This window comes from Mus musculus, chromosome 6 (assembly GCF_000001635.26).
Source record: "Mus musculus strain C57BL/6J chromosome 6, GRCm38.p6 C57BL/6J".
In the NCBI taxonomy this organism is placed as follows: Eukaryota; Metazoa; Chordata; class Mammalia; order Rodentia; family Muridae; genus Mus; species Mus musculus.
The window spans coordinates 91,870,615-91,895,356 of NC_000072.6; the positions used below are offsets into that span (position 1 = coordinate 91,870,615).

The 24,742-nt window shown below is 42.5% G+C and overlaps 1 protein-coding gene across 4 annotated transcripts in view; it reads left to right on the top strand.

Moving 5' to 3' along the window:
* Positions 1-24,742, top strand: part of Ccdc174 (coiled-coil domain containing 174) — a 56,696-nt gene that overhangs the window by 27,461 nt on the left and 4,493 nt on the right. For 2 of the 4 annotated variants that reach the window (XM_030255347.1, XM_006505998.4), the window contains exons 2-10: positions 7,285-7,572; positions 9,643-9,747; positions 10,633-10,733; positions 14,734-14,792; positions 17,456-17,636; positions 20,180-20,275; positions 22,242-22,384; positions 22,792-22,886; positions 24,600-24,732. In XM_030255347.1, the coding sequence (XP_030111207.1) occupies positions 7,531-7,572; positions 9,643-9,747; positions 10,633-10,733; positions 14,734-14,792; positions 17,456-17,636; positions 20,180-20,275; positions 22,242-22,384; positions 22,792-22,886; positions 24,600-24,732 (955 nt within the window). In that variant the 5' untranslated portion in view covers positions 7,285-7,530. Of the gene's footprint in view, positions 1-7,284; positions 7,573-9,642; positions 9,748-10,632; positions 10,734-14,733; positions 14,793-14,928; positions 15,082-17,455; positions 17,637-20,179; positions 20,276-22,241; positions 22,385-22,791; positions 22,887-24,599; positions 24,733-24,742 lie in introns of those variants that run through there. The other 2 variants (XM_030255348.1, NM_172730.2) reach the window with 2 other exon arrangements.

Genomic DNA, 24,742 nt, shown 5'->3' on the forward strand with positions numbered 1-24,742 from the left:
TAAGATAGCCTCCCTTCAACTCATCCTAGTCAGGCTCTAAGGAAGTCAGAAAATCTAAATTGAAGAATCTACTATTAAACTAACCAGCCAACCAACCATTCAACCAACCAACCAAACCACAAGGGCTGAAGAAATGGCTTAACATAAGAGTGCTTGTTCTTGCAGAGGGCCCAGGTTCAATTTCCAGCACCTATATGGCAGCTTTCAACTGTCTGTAATCTCATCTATCTGTAACCCTAGTTCCAAGGACTCCAGTTCTCTCTTGCCTCTACTTCGATACCTGTTCACACCATAATGAACTGCACCATCATAGGCTGAAAGTCATGGAGCCAAGAAAGATGCATCAGAACCTCTGAAACTGTGAGCCAAATGCATATTTCCCCCCTCATAAGTCAATTAGCACAAGTATTTTGTCATAGCCACAGAAAGCAGACTAATACAGTCTGAGAAACTCTGACGGGAGGAAACTGAAGTTAAACACAGTGTGGCAGCCTGGATGAACAACAATGGGGAGGAAGAACAGACTTGTTGACAGCACGTATAAAGGTTGGGTCCTGCATGTGACAAAGGTCCTGCAGTGAAATGTCCACACAGGGAAGTGACCGAGGACCGTGTAGGAACTCCCCATGCTATCTTCAAATGCTTCTATAAATCTGAAACCTTAGAATAGAATAGTATATTTTAAAATACACTTAAGAAAGTACTTGCCCACTGATTGGCATGTGGAAGACACTCCCATGGGTTCACAACTAGAGGACTCACAGGTGTTTTGCTTGGCCATGGAGGCATATGCCTATACTTAAAATACAGGTGGCTTGGTTCTCTTTCTGATTATCAGGGAACCGTCTGATTATTAGGGAACCGTCCCCGTTATTAGAAAATAGACCTTGCCAGCCCAGCAGCACAGGGATCTTGTTAATCGCTAAGTCAGACCACCACATCCCTCCCCTGCCTACCACTCTCCATGGCTCCTGCCTTACACAGGACAGGCACTGAAGTGCCTCAGGATGATCTGCAAAGCACCAGGAGGTAGACACAAGCACTTTCCTGACTCCTGCTGGGTACATTGTCCTCTCTGTTGTAGTGGCCATCTGACACCTTCCTGTCTGTTTGTCCCTCATCTGCCTGGAACCCTTCCCTCACCCCCCACCCCTGCCCTGGCCCTACACTGTAGCACATTCTCAGAGTCAACACTATGACTGTCCCCAGTGTCCGGTGTTCTTCTTGTCACCATTTCAGCTCCTACTTGTGGTCAGATGTGGATCTCACCAAGGTGTGTTTCCTTGCTAATGCTTGAATCGGGAATCTCCCAGAGGCCCTGAAGGTGGTGTTCTGGGGAAGTGGCAGAGCTTAGTGAGAGGTCCTTAAGTGATGAGGGTGTGCCCTTGAAGGGAACCCTTGATTTCTCTCCCTCTTCCTCTCCTCACTCCTCTCTCTCCCCTCTCCCCTTCCCTCCCTCCCTGGCCATTAGGTAAAAACACTTAGCTACCTTCTGCTCCCACAATACTATGCTTCATCACTATGGGTCTGTAACAACGGGGCCAGCCAACCATGGACTCAAGTCTCTGAACCTATGAGCCAGCATAAACCTTTCTTCTTTGTAAGTTGGTTGTCTTTGCCACTCATTACAGTGACAAGCTGGTGGACACACCCTGATCTTGGGGAAGGGCCGCAGCATGCACTGATTGCCCCAAAGGGGAGGCCTGCTTCCCAGCAGCCTGACCGGAGTGGCCCAGGCACCTCCTCTGTCCAACTCTCCCCTCAGCCAGCCTCTCTGCCACTCAGTGATGCTATTTCTTAAGGATGACAGCCCTGCTTCTCAGTCATGGGTCTCAGGTCCCCTCTTCTCACCAGGGCTGTGGGCTTTAAGTGATTCTTTTCAAGACAGGTAGTGGGGCCTGGTCTGGCCTTCCTCCCAGAACAAAGAAAATGTAAGTCCAAAAATGAAGTCAGAATGTGACCTTCTTTGGGAAGAGTGTCACTGTAGATGTCATTAGTTAAAGTGAGGTCACCTGGATTCCAGAAGGTCACATAGCTTTCTATCCCACATAGCCAATGTCTTTACATGAAGACAGTCATGCAAAGATAGATACACAGGGATGTGTAGATAGGATTAGAGAGATGGCTGTAAGGCCAGGAAAGCTGAGGACTGCCAGCCATCAGCAGGAACTTGGAGTAAGCCAATGACAGGTCCTTCTGCAGAAATAATTTGGGGACAAGAGGCTGAATTCTTTTTCCTTTCCCCAGTAGAGTTCAACTCCAAGCTGTATGCCCTTGTATACACACTTGCCTTCTTTGTGTTTCTTTCTGCTTCTGTATAAGAACAGTGACAGCCCCCGCCCCCTGAGGGGCCATAATGACACTGACAGTTTTGCCTGACCCTCATGAAGGTCAACTGCACTGCCATCCAGGGCCCCTCTCTTATCTTTTTGCCTTCTGTCTCATCCTGTGTCCTTGTTGAAAACCCAGGTTTTTTTTTTTTTTTCAGTCTAACCTAATCTCTTCGCACACATTGGACTCAGCTGATTCATCCACTGCTGAATAATTTGTATTAGAGTCAGGGGTGTCAGAGATGGAACAAAGGTGAGGACTCTGTATGCTGGACAAGTGAGGGGAGACACAATTTTCCTTCAGGGAAACAGAATATGTATAAAACATAGTTTTCAGATGCTAAAATGCTTCCTGGGTTCAATTAAGCCTGGAGACTTTACAGCCAATTAGAATCTCACAGCAGCAGCCTCAGCAGCCCTGATTGCAATGGGCGAGGCTGGCCTGCAGTGTGTCCTTAGGTGCCTCCTTGCTGGAACACCCCTGCAGGTCATTGAATAGGAGCCTGGCTGTAGCCACGCTCCTGGGGAAGAGAGGACTGATGGCTGTTTTAGATGTCTTCTCTCTCTCCCCACTTAATTTAAAACCAATAGAAGATTTCATAGACAGTACATATCCCACAGGAATGAAAAGGAAAAAGAGAATCCACCTGCCACCCACAGCACACCCCTGGGGCCCAGCAGCCGTGAGACTCACTGTCAAGTATGCAGTGTCACCATACAGACTGTTGTCACCTACAGCTCTGAGGGATGTGCACACAGCTGTTTCCATATGCAGTCTGGTTGTAGCTTGAATATAAAATGTCCCACATACTCTCCTGTGATTGAACACTTGGTCCCTTGCTGATAGTGTGTTTCAGAAAGTCATGACAACTTTAGGGCAGGTAGCCTCACTGGAGGAAGTGGATCACCGTGAGGAGGGCTTTGTGTCATTTTTATTTTAATCTGGGATCTACTTCCCCTCCACTTTTAACTTTCAATTCCACCAGCATGTTGTTACTGGATTTAGGATCACACCCTGTGCCCCAACAAGCCAGGTGCAACCACTCATCCTTGAAAAGCCAACTAAAAGAGTAAAATTAATAGAAGAAGAAAAGGGAGATTTTGTTCAATGTGGCTACACTGAGAAAGACTGAGGTCCAGTGACTCAGGTGTGGCTTTGGACTGTTGAGGTAAGGTACGGATTACGTAGAGGGCCAGGGTTATGCATTGCTAAGTAGTCCTGGTCAAGGCATAGCCCTCCCATCCTTGTCTCAGTTCTACGCTCTTGCAGGGTGGCCTGTAAACCTTTTCCCAGGAGAACGGCTTCTGGCTTAGCTAGCCCAAGCTTTAGGCTTTTTCATTTAGTTTTTTAAAAATTTCATGTCTATGGGTATTTCTCCTGCATTTATGTCTATATAACCACATGCAGGACTGGTGCCTTGCAGAGGTCAGAAGAGCATTTCAGATTCTCTGGAATTAGGGTTACAGATAGTTGGGAGCTGCTGTATGGGTTCTGGGAATCAAACCCAGGTCCTCTGGAAGCACATTTAGTGCTCTTAACTACCGAGCTCTCTCTCTAGCCCCAGTCAAGCTCTTTTCTTCTTCCAGCATGAGTTTCACTGGGGAAATTACAGTTTCTGAGGATCCATTGCTTCAGTCATCTGACAGCCAAAGTGAGGGGCACAGTGCCCCTAGAATAGCTTCAACCCTTCCAGCTGGTCAAGGAAGTGAAGGGTCCCAGTTTGGATGGAGCTTGGAGTTGTGGGATAGAGCAACCTACCACCATACCCTCCCCTCTGCGATAGACTCTATCCCTTCAAACTATAAGCCAAGATAAGCCTTCTTCCCCTGAATTACTCTTGTCAGATATTTGGTCACAACAATCAATAACATCAACGAATACAAAGCCAGTTTCTCTTCTTGTTTTTTTTTTTTAAAGATTTATTTATTTATTATATGTAAGTACACTGTAGCTGTCTTCAGACACACCAGAAGAGGGAATCAGATCTTGTTACAGATGGTTGTGAGCCACCATGTGGTTGCTGGGATTTGAACTAAGGACCTTTGGAAGAGCAGTCGGGTGCTCTTACCTGCTGAGCCATCTCACCAGCCCTCTCTTCTTGTTTTATGATTTAAAACATTTAATGTAATTTCTAAATTTCTGGTAGATTCCCACCCCCACCCCCCACCCCCAAGACAGGGTTTTTCTGTATAGCCCTGGTTGTCCTGGAACTCACTCTGTAGACCAGGTTGGCCTCGAACTCAGAAATCTGCCTGCCTCTGCCTCCCAAGTGCTGGGATTAAAGGTATGTGCCACCACTGCTCGGCTCTGGTAGATTTTTTTAATTGGATATTTTATTTATTTACATTTCAAATGTTATATGCTTTCCCAGTTTCCCCTCCACGACCCCCCATCCCATTCACCTCCCCCTGCTTCTATGAGGGTGCCCCCCCACTCCTCGCTCATCACCCCAACCCTTTCCTACATTGGGGTATCGAGCCTTCACAGGACCAAGGGCCTTCTCTCCCATTGATACTAGATAAAGCCATCCTCTGCTATGTATGCAGCTGGACCATGTTTCGTTCAGGGTCATTTTCATCTCATGGTGTCAAATCTCTTGTGTGCTCAGCCAGCCAGAGAGAGACTCTGATTCATGTTGTAGAAATTTATTTAATCCCAACTTGGGGTTTCTACCCATTCCACCTTAGATCATTTAGTTTCTGGATTAAAAAAAAACCTTTATATTTACAATAAGCCTTAAACAACACAAGAGCTGGGCAGATATGACCCTCTATGATATTAGAATCTACTTCACTATCCATAACCCTGAGTTATTGTTTACTATGTTTCTGGGCTGCCCTTAACTCCAATTGGCCAGCCCTCAGGGCCACACTCTCTTGACTTCTAAACCATAGCAGCTTCTCTTTCCTCCTCCTCCACCTTCTTCCCTTCATCTTCTTCTCCAGCCTCAAGTCTGGAAAACCTAAACCCCACCCATGTCTCTTCTGCCCAACTAATGGCTGTTGGTATCTTTATTTGACAATGAGAAATAACTTGGGGACAGGATCACTTAATTTCTATATGCTGACTCTCCCATCTCTGGGACAACCAGACTTGAGGGCCCAATATTAGCCTTAGAATACAAGCAGCATCAGGCCAACCCAGTACAATTCAAGATGTGGTTTAGCAGACAGCACCCTGGAAAAGGGTACTGGGTTGCAGCTGCACTGTTGGGACTGGATAGACAAAAGCAATTCCAGACAGACTCAGCTGCTGGGAAGGCATCAAAGGAAAAAGATCTTTTAGAAACAGGATGTATGAGAATGTGTGGGTCTGCCAGGACAGTATTCTGGCCAATATCACATTCTGTGTAACAGCTGGGGAAACAAAGGAGACTCAATGGCTTATTTCTATTTCTCCCCAGTGCCAAGGATGGAACCCAGGTTCAGGCACATGCTAAGTATGTGCTACAATACTGAGCTATATCCTATCCTTTTCTAGTAATGCCTTTGTCTTGGGAGGTTTCTCATTAGTGGGGTGCCACTCTGTGAGAACTTCTATGGTGTAAGCTAACATAGCCAATCAGGAGATAACTACAGATTCCCCACAGGCATTCTACAGACAAAGTAAGACTGTAATAATGCCATACAGTCTTCTAGGGAAGGATATCTTTCTTCCTTCCTTTCTTTCTTTCTTTCTTTCTTTCTTTCTTTCTTTCTTTTTTTTTCTGATTTTTTGAGACAGGGTTTCTCTGTGTAGCCCTGGCTGTCCTGGAACTTATGCTGTAGATCAGGCTGGCCTTGAACTCAGAAATTCGCCTGCATCTGCCTCCCAACTGCAGGGGGCGGGGGGGGGGGAGGATATCTTAAAATTATTTCACTTACAACTTCTTTTTACCCAGTATTATTTTCATGACTTGAGGTATATATGGATACTTTAAAAATTACTTTAAAACAATTTGGCGCACACACACACACACACATATGTATATGTATATATATATATATATATATATATATATATATTCACCATTTATTAAAGATGAAAAACAATTTGTATCCTAATGACATGAATGTGCTTGTTTCAACAAAAGGAATTAAATATTGGCTAAACATTTGATACTGTAGGTCACAGAGCATCTTCAGTGCTTTTCAGAGTTGATTGTTTTGACTTTATCATCATCAATGTGGAGAACACTGCTTTGCAAAGATACAGCAAATTCATGTTTAGGGCCATTTCAGAAATTGTTGGAAATTTTGTCCTAAATCCCAGGTCAAAATTCTTTTAATTCTTTAGCAATTCAAATAGTAATTTCAAAATTAGAGTATTCTGGGGGCTGGTTGTGGTGGCACACAGCTTCAATCCCAGCATAAGGGAGGAAGAGGTAAGCAGGTATCTTTGAGTACAAGGCTAGCATGGTCTACAAAGCAAGTTCCAGGCAGCCAGGAGTACCCAGTGACCCCCAAATGAATGTATGAATGAATAGTTAAAATTCAAATATTCTGTTGGGCATAGTGGCTCACACATGTAATCCTAGCATTTAGGGGGCAGAGGCAGGAGGGCTGTTGCAAATTTGAGGCTAGCCAAGTCTACATAGAGAGTTTGAGGCCAGGTGGCTGTACAGTAAGACCCCATCTCAAAAAAAAAAAAAAAAAAAGCCTAAAAAGCAAAACAACAAACAAAACCAACAAAACAAATCACAAAACACCAAAAAAAAAAAACCAACATAAAACGAGTGTTTCTCATAGCCCATTCTTAAACAATAATTCCCACCACTACCAGTTTCATTAAATTCCTTTTGTTTTCATGTTGGAGACAGGAGTTTACTTAGCTCTCTTCATACGCTGCTATTCTTTTCCATCATCTAAGACTCTCCAGTCAATATAGTGTGTGTTGCAATGAAAGCTATCTTCCTTCCTTCTCTAGACGGCGACAATACTAGTCATTTTCACCTCACTTTCTGCTCTCTTCAAGATGGCCAATTGCGATCAATTCCAACCCTCTGACCTTCTCAAAATGACGACGTAGCGACTAGGGACCTCATACTGACGCTTTCAAGATGGCGCCGAGGTCGTAAATCCAAGTCGCAAAATGACGCAAACTCAGCGTCCCTATCAAAGACACTTCCGGTTCTGCTGCCGGGTGGGGGTGGCGGACTCGTAGGGTCTGACTGAGGCCACAGGGAGGCTGCGTCTTGGGACTGGACGCCTTGGCGGGACGATGGACCGAAAGAAAAAGCCTTTGGACGTTACAGCCTCCTCGGTGAGTACAAGTGTGGCTTAGCTCCGTGCTCCGCGTTCCCTCCGCCTGTCTCAGTCGAGAATGGTGACCTAGTTGTTGTCCCACGCAAGTCAGGGGCCTGGACTGCCCATCTGACAAGGATCCTGACCGACCCTTTCCCCGCAGAGACCCTCCTCAGCTTCCTTACTCACAGGATCCTGAACTCGGCTCCGCCAGGCGCCTGGGCTCCGTTCCCCTCGAACCCAGGCGGGTCTCGGACGCCATCCTCCCAGGGATCTCAGGGCGCATCCTGCGGGTCAGCCGCCGCCACAGCCGGCTCTCTGTCCGCAGGGACTTGGAGGACGAGCCCTTCCTGGGTTCTCCACTAGTCCAAAGCCCTTCTCGAGCACTGGGATATGATTTGTCTTCCCAGGGCTCCCAGGGTCCCCCCCAGCAGGATCCAGACAAGTTAGCTAGTGCCTTGTGGGATGGGGTACCCGGGCCAGTAAGGTCTGACAGGATGTAAGGAGTTTTGCTAACTTAACCACTCTCAGCAGAAAACTTGTAAACACTGTACACATTTTGTGTCCGTGCTTCATATGTGTGCTGCCATCGAGTCCTCAGAAGTGCTTTTGAGTGTAGGTGGTATTAATTGTCACTCTTAATGGATAATGAAGTTGACACCCAAAGGTGAATCCCGTTTTCCTCAATGTACACACAGATTTGTTGTGTGAGAAGCCAGGCTCAGTTTGATTGACTGCAAAATGGTGCCTTTTCTGATTGTTCAAAACATCTAATGTATCAAATTTTTTGTTGGAATTTGTTTTTTAATATAGAAAAATTGGTCTTAGTAATCATGTTTGCTTGGATTCAGTGCTTGCAAACTGAATTAATCAGGAAGTATATGCGCATGCGCTTAACTTTAGCACATAAGTGTCAGAGACAAGTGGACAGAGGCCACTGTAAGTCAGAGGCCAGCCTGAGCTACATAGTTCCAGTATAGCCAGAGCTACACAGTGAGACCCTGTCTTTAAAAACCAAACCAAAGTTAACTTGTCTGGAGGATAATGTTTTTAATAATTATAACACAAACGAAGTCCCGGAATTGATTGGTCATTTTGTGATTCAGATGTAGTTGTAGAATAGAAAGATATATAGCTAGGTAATTGATACATTTACAAAGTTAAAATCCTCCTCTTCCTCCTCCTCCTCCTCCTCCTCCTCCTCCTTCTTCTTCAGAATTTTAAATATTGGGTCCTGGAATGAAACTCCTTTACATTGTTAACATCCCTGCCAATAGTACCTTTAAGTGGATTTCTTTCAAATAGAAATTACTGAACTCAGTTATTTAAAAACAAACAAACAAACAAACAAACAAAAAAAGGTTTTTGGGGCTGGAGAGATAGGTTAAGAGCACTGGCAGCTCTTTCAGACGACCATGGTTTATTTCCAGCACCCACATGGTGGCTCTAAACTGTAGGTTCAGTTCCAGGAGATCTCTCTCTCTCTCTCTCTCTCTCTCTCTCTCACACACACACACACAACAACAACAACAACAACAACAAATGCACACTAAAAACCAAAAAGGAATCATTAAAAACATTTTTTAAAGATTTTAAATTTTGTGTATAATTGTTTTCCCTTTGTATATGCAATACATGTATGCCTGGTGTGGAACTGGACTTAATATGTGGATGGTCGTATGCCACCATGTGGGTGCTAGGAACCTACCCTGAGTCTTGTGCTCTTTAACTGCTGACCTTTAACTTCAGCCTCGGAGTTCTCGCTGCCCCATTCTCTTCACCCGAGCTCCCCTCTCCCATTTGCTTATTTATTTTACATATGTGAGTACACTGTCCCTGTCTTTAGACACACATTGGAGCCCATTGTAGATGGTTGTGAACCATCATGTAGTTGCCAGGAATTGGACTCAGGACCTCTGGAAGAGCATTCAGTGCTCTTAACCTCTGAGCCATCTCTCCAGCCCAAACATTGTGTTTCTTGTTCATGTTCAGGAAGCTCAAATCTCCCTTGGAGAATTACTGTTGCTTAGCAATCCAGTCACCTGCCAGAATTGAGTTAAATATTGTTCTCTTTCTTATTTTATTCTAGTTGGTAGATCTTAAGGCGGAGCTCTTTCGAAAACAAGAAGAATTCAAACAAGAAAAACTTCTAAAAGATTCTGGAGTTTTTGGAAAACCAAAGACAATTAATAAGGTAAAAATATCTCTACCAATTCCAAACATTGGGAGAATTGTATTATATTTTAAGTTTTTGAAAAATGTTAGTTGTTATCTGTAAATAAGTAAATGTTAAAGGAAAAAAAATTCCTGATTGAATATTTGCATAAATTTTGTTAAATATTAAAATTAGTAAGATTATTTAGTACTCTTTAAAAATTTTTATTTTACTAATGTATGTTGTGTGTATGTGCACTTGTGTGAATACATATGTCATGTGTGCATGTGTGTGTCACCTGTGCATGGGTGCCTTCAGAGACCAGAAAAGGGTCTTAGATCCCCTGAAAATGGAGTTATTTGTGGTAGTAGGACAAGCAGTTTGGGTGCTAGGAACTGAAGTTCCTCTGCAAGAGCAATAAGCCGTCATAAAGAATGCTAAGTTGTCTTTCCAGTTCCAATATTTGTCTTTAATATGCTGTTAGTAAGTGGATTGTTTACATTCTCATGGAAGATTAGCATGTATTTTGTATTCAGACAGAGATAAACAACTGTAAAATTTAGAAATAGACTTAAAATCTGAAAGAGTTTAGTAAGAGTTTGCAATTTTTTATAGGTAGTAATCTACCATATTCCTTTGCATTCTGCTCATGTTCATTGGAATATTGAATGGTATAGTAATCCGTCAGGGGTAAAAGTCAATTGAGAAAGGACCTCAGTGATGTTCAAAAGGACTTTATGTGATTTAGGACTTGTTTACAGCTCCAGCTTTGTCATATGCTGATGGAGGCTGTAAATTAGTTGTCAGAGTAAGTAGTTCTCTGATGATTCATGAGGTGTAAGGATTTTCTGTGATTTTGATGTATATGAGTTGTTTATTTTGTGACCATGTGGTTTTATTTTATTCTTTTGAATCATTCTGCAGAAGCCAAGTATCTGGAGCAAACAAAATGCAGGTGTTACAAGTCGAGCAGAGAAAGATGCGGAACAAAAGCTTGAGGAGCAGAAGACTCTAGACAAAGCAAGGTAGTTACTCCTGAGCGGGAAGCTACCAAACAAAGAAATAGACATTCAGATGCTGCCCTTCCTGTTGTGCATCCTTTTAGCCCAATACTCCACAGTGTGAATACGACGTCCCTTGATATCCGAGGGGTTTTGGTTGGTCCTGGAACCCTCTGCCTCATATCAAAGCTGACAGATGCTCAAAATTGATAACATGGTGTGGTTTGTGAAAGTATTCATCATACTTTAAAGTCTTTCTAGATTCCTTGCTATGCCTAAAATGGTGCAATTGCTATATAAATAGTTGTTATTCTGTATTTTTTTAGGGAATGCCAAGAAAGAAGATCTGTATAGACAGATACACAGTATACATTAGCAACAATGTAACATTGTTTTGTAATATTGTTTCTTTTCCTAAGTTTCTTTTCCTATTGTTTCTTTTCCTATTGTTTCTTCTCCAGTAAGTTGAATCTGGAGATAGGACTCTGGATATGAAGGGCCAACTCTTCTAAAATATTGTAATTTACACAGGGCCAACTCTTCTAAAATATTGTAATTTACACATATCTACAAAAAGAAAAAAATAATTCAGTTTAGAAAATGAAATAGGGTCCTGTTTTGAGCTTTTATCACACTAAATCTGTCAACATTTTTTTTTTAAAGTTGGAAAATAACTTGATTTGTTCTGGGAGTTGGCCAGCATCTTCTCAGAACTTCTGGAACTGCTTCTTGGTGCTGGCAGCCTTGGTGAACTTGCACACAGTTAAAGCATACTGCCTTACTCAGGGCCCTACACCCTCCCACAGTGATGATGGCTGTGCATCCCTGAAAAGGGGACAGGTGTACAGATAGAGTTTTCTATGGTGCTTCTCAATTGATTGTACCTTTGGATGTGGTGGATATAGTTCCAGCAGATGACTGTGATCCAATGTGTCTTCATCTTGGTCACGATACCAGACAGGCTCCAACATTGGTTGGCAATGTTACCAATGAAGAGGCATTTCTTGTCTATTTAGGAGCCCTCAGTGGCTTTATTGAGCATCTTGAAGCCTAAACCAATGTTTTTGTAGTACTCAGGGAGCCTTTCCTCACTAGTTTCTGTCAGCACAACCCACTTCTTGTTTTAAAAGACTATGAGCTGCTTCTGGTGAGCATGCTCAGTCTGCATGTCTACCGTCTTTCTGACAGCCGAGAAAATGAAAAAGCTATACCAACAAATTTTGTTGTTGTTTGGTTGGTTTTTCGAGACAAGGCTTCTCTGTGTAGCCCTGGCTGTCCTAGAATTTGCTCTGTAGACCAGGCTTGAACTCAGAGATCTACCTGCCTCTGCATCTGGAATTAAAGGCATTGACCACTACCACCTGACCTATATCAGTAATGTTTTAAAATGTATATTTCTAGGAATGGAATACCATGGTCTGTCCACAGAGTCACATCTTCAACTTATCAGCACATTTTTAAGAAGTGTCCCATGGGTGTTCTAGGCTAGGTGATAAGATGTTAGTATTTAGAGACCCCAAACTTTCCCTCCCAAACCAAGAATACAATTAAAAGAAGGGTAAAAAGAACATTCTAGAGCTGACAGGGTCTGAAACCCTATAGGAAGAACAACAATATGAACTAACCTGTACCACAGAGCTCATGTCTCTAGCTGCATCTGTAGCAGAAGATGACCTAGTCGGCGATCATTGGGAAGAGAGGCTCTAGGTCTTACAAACTTTATATGCCCCAGTACAGGGGAATGCCAGGGCCAAGAAATGGGAGTGAGTGGGTAGGGGAGTAGGGGAGCAGGGCAGGGGGGGGGGTATAGGGGACTTTTGGGATAGCATTTGAAATGTAAATTAAAAAAATAATAAAAAATTAAAAAAAAAACCAAAAAACAAAAAAAGAACATTCTAATACCTGTCTCCTAAATTCTCTGATTGGTCGTTGTCATACTTGCTTTTCTCTGTTCTTCCCCAACGTGACCTGTAGAGGAAGACTTTAAGAGTCATGACAATTTGCCTGTGAATATTTCAGTATATATCTATCTGAATAAGTACATTATTCTACACAATATTTACTATTACTGTTTGGCTCATATTTCAGATTTTGCCAATTGTCTCAGCAATTATGTCCTAAATAGGTTTTGTAAAAATTCAAGATTCACAAAGTGACTTCCAGGACAGCCAGGGCTATTATACAGAGAAATCATATCCTAAAAAATTAGAGAGAAAAAAAATCAGGATTCAAAGATTGTATTCTATACATGCCTGTAATTTTCAGATCTCTCCAGTTGTTTTGCCTTTTGTTGTCAGTTACTCTGCCGACATTTTTAAGTGTCTAGGCCGTTTTTTCCCCTGCTATGCCCTGCATCTAAATAGGGTTACATTAAAGTTTTTATTTAAGAATACAGTGTAGTTTTTGTGTATTACCCAGTAAATCTTACCCAGAGGCTCATAATTGTCAGTTTGAGTCATTGATAATGATGAGTTTGATCCCTTGGTTAGAAAAGTCTGGTAGAGTTCTCCACTGTAAAGATGCCCTTTCTCCTGTGTGGTTAAATAGGAACCTGAGGTGGGTAACTTTGAGACTAAGTCTCCTGGTGACTAAAACATGTGCATGTATGGTTTGTATTATTGGGAAGTCTTGCTGCTGCTGAGTTATTAGTAGATTTCCTCTGTTTATCAGCTAGCATTCTTTTGTGAAGTGGCAGTAGTTTCCTGTACTTGAAGAATCCCAAGTTGTAACGGCTGCCTTGCTAGCCATCTGCTTTTGTGCGTGATAAGAACTCTGCAGCTTCACTGGACTGGGGAGATGGCTCAGTGGTAAAGTACTTGCTGTGCAAGCATAAGGACCCAAGTTAGAGCCCAAAATCCTCACAGGAAAGTCAGCCACAGTAGTATAGACTTTTATCCCACTGGTGGGGAGCAGAGACTGGCAGATGCCTGGTACTTACTCTCTAGGCAATTTAGTTTCTTTGGGGAGCTCCAGGTTCCACTAAGAGACCTTGACTCAAAAACAACGGTGGCTAATGCCTAAGGAATGACACCTGAGGTCAGTATGTGCCGACTCATACATGGACACCCAAAGGAACACACACACACACACACACACACACACACAGGCATACACATGCACACATGCACACAGGGTGTGTGTGTGGTGGGCGAGCAGTAAAGATGAGAAAATGGCATTACTTTGTGTTATCCAGTTAATTTTTGTGACAACTCTTAGAAGCAATAAAAAGAATGTGTTCTGTCAGGTTATAGGAACTGAAACAGAAAGTTTAAGTAATTATGTGACCCAGGGTCTTTATAGTCTCTTTGTGCCATTAGGAGTTAAATTTTCCATTGTGATTAATGAGATCTTGACACTGATGGCCTCTTTGGGGCTTCTCTTTTTAGGTAATTATGGTGGCCTTTTTAGTCTGTCATGATAAATGCCACCAAAATTATGTGAGCAGAGAGGCTAGTATATTGAAACACCAGGGTTGTAGCTTGTTTTATATTAGTTTGTGGCTTAAATGTATTCTTGTATTCTTTGAAATAAGTATTGCTAATGCTTTTAACAACTATAACTTGGTATAAAGCAGTGTGATAAACCACAAATGACCAGGACCTTAGTCTAAAAGCACCATGGCAAAGAGGGGATTACCTTGAATCTGGTGATCCTTTTTGAAATTAAAAAAAAAAAAAAAAAAAAAAAGTTACGTTTAGATACATCTTTCTTCTGGCATGTAACTTAAGTTGTATTTAGCAGCTAAACTGTTGGAGCCTCAACTCAGTGCATCCATCTATTCACTGTCAGAAACTTACTGAGCAGTTACTCTGTACCAAGAATGGCTTCAGGTTCGTAGGCACACTGCTGCTTTCACAGTGAAGTGGATGTGGTGGGTCTGAAGATCTCTCAGGACAGGGCAGTCAGCACTTGCTGTACCCATCTTTTCATGGCAGGCCTCTGAGGAAGCTGCTGTCAAGCTGATAGTTTGGGGCAGAAGGACAGTTGTAAGACCATGTCTAATACTTGTATGTTTTTCTCCTAGGGAAAAATTGGAAGAAAAGGCCAAATTATATGAAAAGATGACTAAAGGAGATTTTCTAGGTAAATAAAAGTTTCTATTTCTTTATTGTCTCGAATTCATACAGATCTTCAGTATTAATTGTTTGAATGATTCTAAGAGGGAGAAATTTAAAAAATCAAGTCTGCACTAATAATTTGATGTTCTGTTGGGTACCAGGCAGTTTGTTAGGAGCCATCAGGGACTGGGCAGTATAGGGAGCCAGTTCTGAAGCCTTCACAGCAGATCCAGTGGAGCAGGAGAGCACAGCACCAAGGAGGCGGTTGAACTGGAGCAGCCTTGCGTTCAGTGACAGCCATGCATGTGGGAAAAGTAAGGTTGTGCAGAATTGTGGTCCCATCTAGGCTCTTGGGGTTTTGTGTCCCTTTTTCCTTTCCTTTGTCTTTCTATTTTCAGTTTTATTTCTGTGATATGCTTTTTATTTTTTTTAACTTCATGTTTTGCCGTGTTTTCTTCTATCGCATTTATATTTTTGTGTATATGTCAGATGTGTGTGGCTGTGAGTATGTTATTGTGTGTGAGTGCAGACATGTTAATGCCACAGCATGGGAGTGGAGCTAGTGTAGAGCCTTACCTTCAGCCTTGTTTGAGACAGAATCTGGAGGGGTCTGTTCCACCTCCCATCTTGCTGCTGCCGTAGGAGGGCTGGGATTACAGATGTGCTGCAAATCAGGCTTTATGTAGACTATGGGGATCTGAACTCAGGTCTTCATGATTGGGCAGCAAGTGCTTTCCCTTTGATTCATCTCTTACACTTTTTAATTTTAGTTCTCTTCCTACCTTTATCCTGTTGGGAAATCTTTATCTTTCTTTTTGATAATTCCTAGCTCACTCTTTTTTTCTCTCTCCAGAATGGTCTAGTCTATTCCTCTTCTTTCTCTTTTAGTTTATTTAACTTTGCTTTCTCTTTTTCTCCCCTTAACTTGTCTTTTTCCTTTATTATGCTAACATTGTCCCATACCCTAAGTAATTTCGACTTCATGGCATAGTCTGTTAGTAGTTGTATGATGTGCTTGTAATTGGTTTAAACATCTGTAATACAATTCCCTTTTGTCATATCCCCCTGAAATAGAAATCAGTATTCATAGTTGCACAACAGTATAAGAGACTTTCTGGGCCAGTGCACACACCATTGGCAGGAGGCAGGGAGAGCCAAGTATGCATTCAGGAAATTTCTAGAGGGCAATGCTGTAATATGGTAAGCTGGAGAAAATGATCCTGTAGGGGAGAGGGGAAGGGCTACAGGTCAGCAGTTCTACCGTGTCTAGCACACAAGACTGCAGTGGCTGTGGGCCATCATTTGCCTCTTCTCAGATAGCATGGATTTTCTACACTTCAGGGAGTCCAGCATGGAAAAGTCAGTCATTCCCAAAGCTGGAAGCTGTGGTGAGAATGCTGCCCTCCAGAAGAGGAGCAAGGTGCTCATCTCTAGGATGTCTCACTACCGTGTGCATCTGCACTTCAGCTCTCAAAGAACATACCACTTCCTTCTTGTGGCTTTGAAAACTTTTTTGTTTTATTCTTTTTTTTCTTTTCCTTTTGATTCAAACTTTTATTGTTACTACTGAAACCCAGAGGCTGGAGAGATGGCTGGCTTAACAGTTAAGAGCACTTGCTGTGCTTACAGAGGACCAGAGTTTGACTCCCAGCACCCCTCTTGAGCAACTCACAACTGCCTGTAACTTCAGCTGTAGGAGAACTGATGTTCTCTTTTGCCTTCTGAGAGTGCCTGAACCCCCATGCACTCCTCTCCCCGTACATGTAATTAAAAACAACAAGAAAATATAGTAACTCAGTCAAAGGAGTATGTCTGAGGAGAGTGGGTTTTGTCAGATCCTGCAGGCCCATCTCTTAATACTTAGTACTCTGCTTGTGTATCTGAGCTGGTGAAGTCTTGGAGCCTTAGCTGTCTCCACTGTTACACTGTAAAGGGGGTGACATCACTTGGTGATAGGGAACCCAGTGTCCTTGCTCAGTCTCTGTCCTTAGAAAAAAAACTATGTTGAATCCATCCTGAAGAGCCTGACTTCAAGTCTCACCTGAAAACAATGTCTACTTGTGAGAACAGAGGACATGTGTGTGTGTGTGTGTGTGCAAGTGAGAGAGGCAGGTTCTCACTGTGTAGCCCTGGAAGGCCTGGAGCTTACTATGTAATTTAGGCTGACCTCAAACAGATCTACCTGCGTCTGCCTCCTAAGTGCTGTGATTAAAGGTGTGCACACTATGCCCCAGCTTAAGAGCACGTTGTTTACCTGTGTTAGGACCTTTCAAGCACTTCTTTCCACCAGTGCAAGAGCTAAATGATGCAACTCATATGTTTAGAAAGGCCTGTTACACCACAGCAAGAAAGGTCCACTCTCTTGACTGGGAGACGTGCTGTTGTGTGTCTCTTGTATGTTGTCAACTGTGATTTGCTCAAAATTGAATAGGTGTGTTGTCTCACGTGGGCTTACTGCTCACTCAGCATGTTGATAACACAGCAGGAGCCTCACGGCTTTTTGGAGTATAATGGTGTTATGGATGGCTTATTTAGAGCTTCCTGTCAAGTGCTTGGTGGCTGTGTCTGCAAATTGTCCCAGGTGCAGGCATTGACTGGCAAACAGTCAGACAATGGGGCCCTTCTCAGTTCCAGCTATGGTTTTCTTTTTTAATTTCGAGAATCTGTAAATTGATTTTTGTGCCCTAGATGAGGAAGTGGAGGACATGTACCTTGTGGATTTCACACAGAAGATCATAGACAAGCGAAAAGAAATGGAGGTGCTTGGTGCCACGAGAGAGTCCCAAATCGAGGAAGAGAGAGATGATGATGATAAAGAAGAGTTTTCTGACAAAGACATACCTCCTCCTCAAGACCCCAGTGAGGAATGGTGGGTAATGGGGATCAGATCGAAGTGATCCTCTCAGACTCACATTGGCTTTTTGAGAAATGTTTTGTTTGATCGTTATTATGGCAATTTCTTTTCATACTCTGCCTGGGTTTTCTGTTTTCCAAGAACCATCCCTTTAAATTGGGATGAGCTAGTGTATCGATTATATAGAAATGGGTGGGCCAGTGGAGAGGTAACATTAGTGACTGCAGATAAGAATTGAGCATCTATATGTTGTGCCTAGTGTGGTCCAGGCCCAAGGATCCCTGGGCAGCAGTCCATCAATGCCCTGCTCCCTTACTGCATGCTATTGCCTTACGTGTGCCCTGGTGCAGATGCTAGGTCCTGGGAAGGGGTCCCCTTTGAGCAAGCTGTATTCTAGCTACACTGTTTTCTGGTAACACCAAAACTCCACTGCATCTCCCTTAAATTCCCTCCTGGAAGCAAGTGTGTTCCCTTCTGGGAGCATACGCAAATACTTTGCAGAACTTCATTGACATTTCCTGTATGTACATAAAAGATGGAGGAACCCAACCTTATGCAGATCAGAGTGAAAATTCCACCACAGTGTCTTTCATGTCACTTAGACAGTCACTTAGCAGAGCTTGCCATTGCTTACACATCACCGATGTCCTGACTGCATGCTGGGGCTGGCCCTCTCTTAAACTCTTGTTGGGAATTTCTTAGAGAACTGTTTATAGTGTTTCTTAGTCTTTAAATTCGCCCCTTGGACAGGTATTTATGCATAAAGAGAAATCCCTACTTCTGAGGATGTCGGAGAACCTTCCTCTTTATATTGCTGAAGGTGTCCACTGGGGTCCATGTTTTCTTACTTTTAAATAACTTACTTCTAATGTTACTATTGTGGGTAGACATGTGACTGTATGCTACATGGGTCACAGAGAAGAACATGGCTTCTCTGTGCCTTTCTAGTTTTCTAGTCTTAAGTACTTGCTTCCTCATCTGAACTAATTTTGGGGGGAGGTTGGGGGCAGGCATCTTATCTTTTATTTATAGTTGACCCATTCTAGGCCTTTTTACCAGCAAAACATTTGAGGCAAACTTTTGCTTGTTTTTGTAATCTGCCTAAATTGTGTCTTCTGGCACGAACCCTTCCTGTTTCCCGAGAACAGTCCTCCTTCACTCCCCCAGTCTCTCCAGGTTCATGCTGACTGGGACTGCTCAGTAAGCAGTTGCTGATGAGCTAGAGCCATTGCTGACTCCTGGATTCCCTTTGTTGGCATTGTGTGCTTTGGAGGCTTGCTCCAGAACAGAATAGCTATGATTGCTTTTCAAGGCAGAAATCCCATCTCCTTTGAATGGTCTAATGTCTCTTAATTCTTTTCTTATTAATGCCTTTATGATTACAAGCAGCTTGCCAGCGATTTGAGGAATTTGGAGGGCAATTGAAGGTGTCACATGCCACCATATGGTACAGTAAGACACACTTCAAGCAGTTCCCACACTCTTTTTGTTTTTGAATTAAGCTTCAGAATTGTGACTACTTGTAAATCCTTTTGGTAATTAGATCCCAGGTGGTGAAAAATCTTTCTGCAAAAATACTGTAAATAATTACACAGACCATCTGGCTAGATGGTTTTCTCTCTCATTCAGTAAAAAAAAAAAAAGGAGAGAAAGCAAGAAAAAAGAAAATGAAGGCACTGTTTTGTTTAGTTGTAGGTTTGATTTCTTGTGACAATCAGCTATAAGACTAAAGGAGTGGATTCCCAAGCATTTGGTTTTTAAAGCTAACAAGGAAACCAGCGTCACTTGAGAGGAAAGAAATTACAGGCAACAGCACAGCCAGTGGAATCGGAACTTGAATTGCTTTGCTTACTATTAAAGTCCTATATTATTAAGTCCTTAACTGTATGCCCTAAACTCTGCTCCAGACTCTGGGAGATTTATTGCTTGTGATAACAAATATGAAAATTATGTTATACCATAGTGTAAAGGACATGGTTTCTGTAAAAACCTGCCCATACTTGGTTGTTAGGAAGTCTCAATGTTTTGTTTAACTTTATGCTTGGTCTTGGGGGAAAGATGAAGAAAGGTGTATACTGTTTGTCTTCCTCCTACTCAAAGTGGATCCAAAAGATACCGTGACTTATATTAAAACTTCTTAAGCTCGCTGGAGAGAACGTGTCAGTTAGAAGCAGAGGAGTAATAAAGAGTGAGACCTGAGTACACTGGGGAGGGAGAATGAAAATTTGGAGTACATAGTCTAGTGGGGAAAATGCACATGCAAGTTAAGAGAGTTCTTCCATGTCACCGTTTCTGTATTGGTAATTTGTCTTTGAAATCAGAAACATGATCAATTCCTTCCTACAGTTCCTAAAACTGAGATTTAGTAGAGGGCACAGCAAGCTTAGTGAGTCTCAGCTGCTGGTGGTTTGTTTGTTTATTTGGTTTTTTTTTCCCCCCCTGTGCTCGTGGTCCCTTAGCTGCAAGGTTCTTGGTAATGTCTATAATGACATTGCCAATTCTCTGACACAGGGATCTGCCCATGGTACAAACTGTCTTCCCAATGTCTTAACTTACAGGGTGGATTACGTGGACTCTTTGGGCCGATCCCGGCGCTGCATGAGAAAGGATTTACCAAGTCTATTGGAGATGGATAAAAATCTTCAGGGGAGACTGTAAGTCTAACATGTGGCCTTTGTGTGGAACACAGCCACAGGGATTGTCTTCTGGGAGAGGTTGCTGCATGACTGTATGTTGCTAAAGACCATTAATAGTAAGAATACACTGAAGCCTCTACAGTTAGCATATCCAGACACTTCATAATCTTCTGTGCTCAGGGAACAACCTGAATGCATAATACTTGACTTTTTTTTTTTTTCCTCTGAAACCCATTTTTTTTGACATATACAACAAAATAGATTTATTTTTCATTTACAAAACTAAATGGAATAGTAGTATTTTATTCATATTTTGTGGCAACTAGAGTTGCTTGAGACTATTTTTAAGTAGCAAGAAATTGTGACAACAGTTGTTATCTCGAAAAATCAAATGATATAAAAATTTTTAAGTGAAATAAAAATAAAATAAAATAATCTACCTTCTACAAAAATGATGGAAAGGACAAGGATTATAAACTATCAATCTGTCTCTGTTCTTTTTTTTTTTTTAATTAGGTATTTTCCTCGTTTACATTTCCAATGCTATCCCAAAAGTCCCTCCTACCCACCCCCCAGCCCCCTACCCACCCCCCCAACCCCCTACCCACCCACTCCCCCTTTTTGGTCCTGGCATTCCCCTGTACTGGGGCATATAAAGTTTGCAAGTCCAAAGGGCCTCTCTTTCCAGTGATGGCCGACTAGGCCATCTTTTGATACATATGCAGCTAGAGACAAGAGCTCCGGGGTACTGGTTAGTTCATATTGTTGTTCTACCTATAGGGTTGCAGTTCCCTTTAGCTCCTTGGGTACTTTCTCTAGCTCCTCCACTGGGGGCCCCGTGATCCATCCAATAGCTGACTGTGAGCATCCACTTCTGTGTTTGCTAGGCCCCGGCATAGTCTCACAAGAGACAGCTATATCTGGGTCCTTACAGCAAAATCTTGCTAGTGTATGCAATGGTGTCAGCGTTTGGAAGCTGATTATGGGATGGATCCCTGAAACCCATTTTTTGGGGGTTGGGAGGATTGGGGAGAATTAGTCACATTATTCCCTGAGCTTCTGACTCAGCTTCCCAGGCAGGCACCCTGTTCTGGTCACGTGCAATGTAACTGCTGAAAGGGTTATATAAGTTTGCTGTTGCCTTGGAAGAGTGTCTGAAGGTTGCAAATACAGAATGAGCCCAAACCTAGCCACAAATCAGCCTTTGTGGACAGAGGGTTGGAGAAGGTTCACTTGCTTTTATTCACTTCTTAGTCATAGGCCTTTGTATTTTGAAACAAAGGCCTATGACAATATTTCTAATGAGACCAAAGAAATAAACGTTTGAAAGTATCTTGATGGTTAGAATTCCCTGTAGTCAGCCTCATATGAAAAGTATTAGAGAAGCTCCACCTTCGTGAGCCCTTCAAGGTTAAGGCGTCCTGTGCGTAGGCCTGGAGTAAGCACAAATCATGGCATCTGCTGGGACACTGGAGGCACTGTAAGAGCGCAACCATGTCTTCAGACAAGAGGCCATTCAGAGAAGTTGAGTGGTCATCGTTCCTGGCTAGGCCACCTCCCATATGTCAGCAGGACAAGGGAAGAAAGGAAAAGTCACTTTTCTTGAACACTGAGGCAAGATCCATCATGTGTAAGCTCATGTGTAAGTCTGGGAATTGATTTAAAAATGATAAAATAAGGTCAGCAAGATGGCTCATTGTGTTAAAGGACTTGCTGCTAAGCTTAATGAGCTGAGTTTAGTCCTGGGAACCCACATAGTAGATGGAGAAAATAAATAGATTCCTAAAAGTTGAAAGCAGTCTCCTGACTTCTCCATTCATGCTGTGGATATGTGCATGTGTGTATACATTGCATACATGCTCATGTGTATATATACACACAGTATATAAATGAATGTTAAAAAATATTAAAACAGTTGATTGACTTCTTAGTCAGAAACCTCTGTAAGTGTTGCTGTCTCATGGCTTTCCTATTCCTCTACTAGTTTTGTTAGTCCTGCCAATGAAAAAACTTTGTTATCTGAAGACATGAGGAAAGAACTTCAGCGTCAGCAATGGGAGGAAGAAGAAAGGGAAGCCTTGAAAAAGCCAATGGGGCCCATCCATTATGAAGACATCCGGGAAAATGGTACTGTTGGGGTTGCTTGTTTGTCTGCAGCTTTTAAAATCTTTTTTAAAAAATGCTAGACAGTGGCAGGCTGAAAGCCATGTGCTGACAGAGCAGGACTCTGATGTGGTCAGACAGAGGGCGAAAGCATCATTTTTGTCCACAGCCTAAGAGACTTGGGGACCTCTTCCTAACAGAAGGTTTGTTAGCCCAAGAATTTGTTCCCAGAGAGGAGAGAAGGCTGCCAGGCTGAGGAGCCTGTGTGTGTCTGTCACTTAGTAAATAGTAAAGCAGTTTAACTTTTGTGGTTTTAATGTATATTTGTGCAAATATCAATGCGTGTCTTTTTTGGTTTGTCTGGGAACTTGTTGTACATGTGATTTGCTAATTATAGAAATCTAATCTTTTAATACTTTCGGTTGTTTCAGAGGCCCGACAACTTGGTGTTGGGTATTTTGCCTTTGCCCGAGACAAAGAGTTAAGAAACAAGCAAATGAAAACTTTAGAGATGCTTCGTGAACAGGTACAAGTTAAAGTTTAAGTTATTGTTATGGGTTTGAATAATTTTTTTAATTGATAGGCCATGCTTTTAAAAATGTAGTAAATCCAGAGACACATAGCTAAGCCTTGGGTGGAGAGAGAGTCCAAATTGGAGCTTGGGGACCCCCCCACAGAAAAGGGATCAAGGACACCAGAAGAACACAGCCCTCAGAATCAGCCTAAGCAGGGCTCATTGAGGCTCACAGAGACTGAAGTGGCAATTACTGAGCCTTCTTGGGGCTGTGCTTTGTCCTCTGCTTACATGTATACATACATACATACATACATACATACATACACACACACACACACACACATACATACATACATACATACATACATACATACATACATACATACAATGGTTGTTAGCTTGGTGGGATTGGTGTATTACTCATTCTTTAGCCTGCTTTTGGGACCCTATTCCTCTCCCTGGGTTGCCTTCATCCAGCCCTAAGGATTTGTGCCTAGTCTTACTATAACTTATTATGCCATGTTTGGTTCATATCCCTGGGAGGCCTGTCCTTTTCTGAAGGGGAATGGAGGAGGAGTGAATCTATAGGAGAGGGGAGGTGGGGGACAGGGCTGGAAGGAGCAGAAGGAGGGGACATTGCAGTTGGGATGTATTGTCTGAGAGAAGAATAAAACATGTAGTAAATAAAATGAAAATTGATATTCAGAATGTCATTATTGGTCTTAAAGGTAGTTACCAAATTATTGTGGATTTCCAAACTCTAAAATTATAAATGTTTTGGAAGTAGTCTGTGCTTTGCTACATTTTGTTTTTATTAGTAGTATATGTGTGTATATTGTGTATGTGTGGGCATGTGTGTCATGGCATGTGTAGTGGTCAGAGGACAACTTTATGGAGTTGATCTCTCCTTCCATCTCTGTATTGATGCCAGGCTTACATCACTGCCGCAAGCATCTTTACCCACTGAACCACTACTAGACCTGCAGTTTTATTATTACCATTAGTACTAGGTTTGTGCAAGTTCTGCCTTCATCTCTGTATGTGTACCATATGCATGTGTAGTTCCTGCAGAGACCAGAGAGGACACGGGATTCCTTGGAACTGGAATTATGAATGGTTTTAAGCCACTATGTGGATGCTAGCAAACTGAATCTGGGTCCTCAGCAAGAGCAGCAAGTGTTCTTAATCTTTCCAGCCTCCAGCCTTGCTGTTTTAAATCTAGTTTCAAACATGGTAATTTTGATGACCTAGGTTAGGAACTGGGAGGTTGTTCTAAGGGACCTAGGAGTAAAAGAGAACTGAACAGCTTGCTTCTATGTGGAGGCTTCTACTGTGCTCTGTGAGTTCTCTTTTAGCTTCCTAAGCATCAGAGGCTGTGACGGTCTGCTTTATAGGGCACCATTTTCAGAGTCTTTGGGAGAGCTGCTTAGAGGTGATATGAAAATGAATTAGCACTTTTTTCTCCCTGTTTTTGGTTTTTCAAGACAGGATTTCTTTGTATTTCCCTGGCTGTCCTGAAACTCGCTCTGTAGACCAGGCTGACCCCAAACTCACAGAGATCCACCTGACTCAGCCTCCCCAGTGCTGGGATTAAAGGCGTGCGCCACCATTGCCTGTCTTAATTAGCACTTTTTTTAAAAAAGTGAATTATTTCATCTTTTTAAACAAATGTTATGCATTTGATTTCAGGTGAATAATTTTCTAACTTTTTGTTCTATCCAGACAACAGATCAGAGAATAAAACGAGAAAACATAAAGGAAAAGAGAAAAGCTATGTTAGAAGCAAGACTGGCAAAGCTTCGACAAAAGAAGATGAAAAAATCAAAAGAGGATGGAACTGAAGAAGAAGGCAGAGGTACAGCACG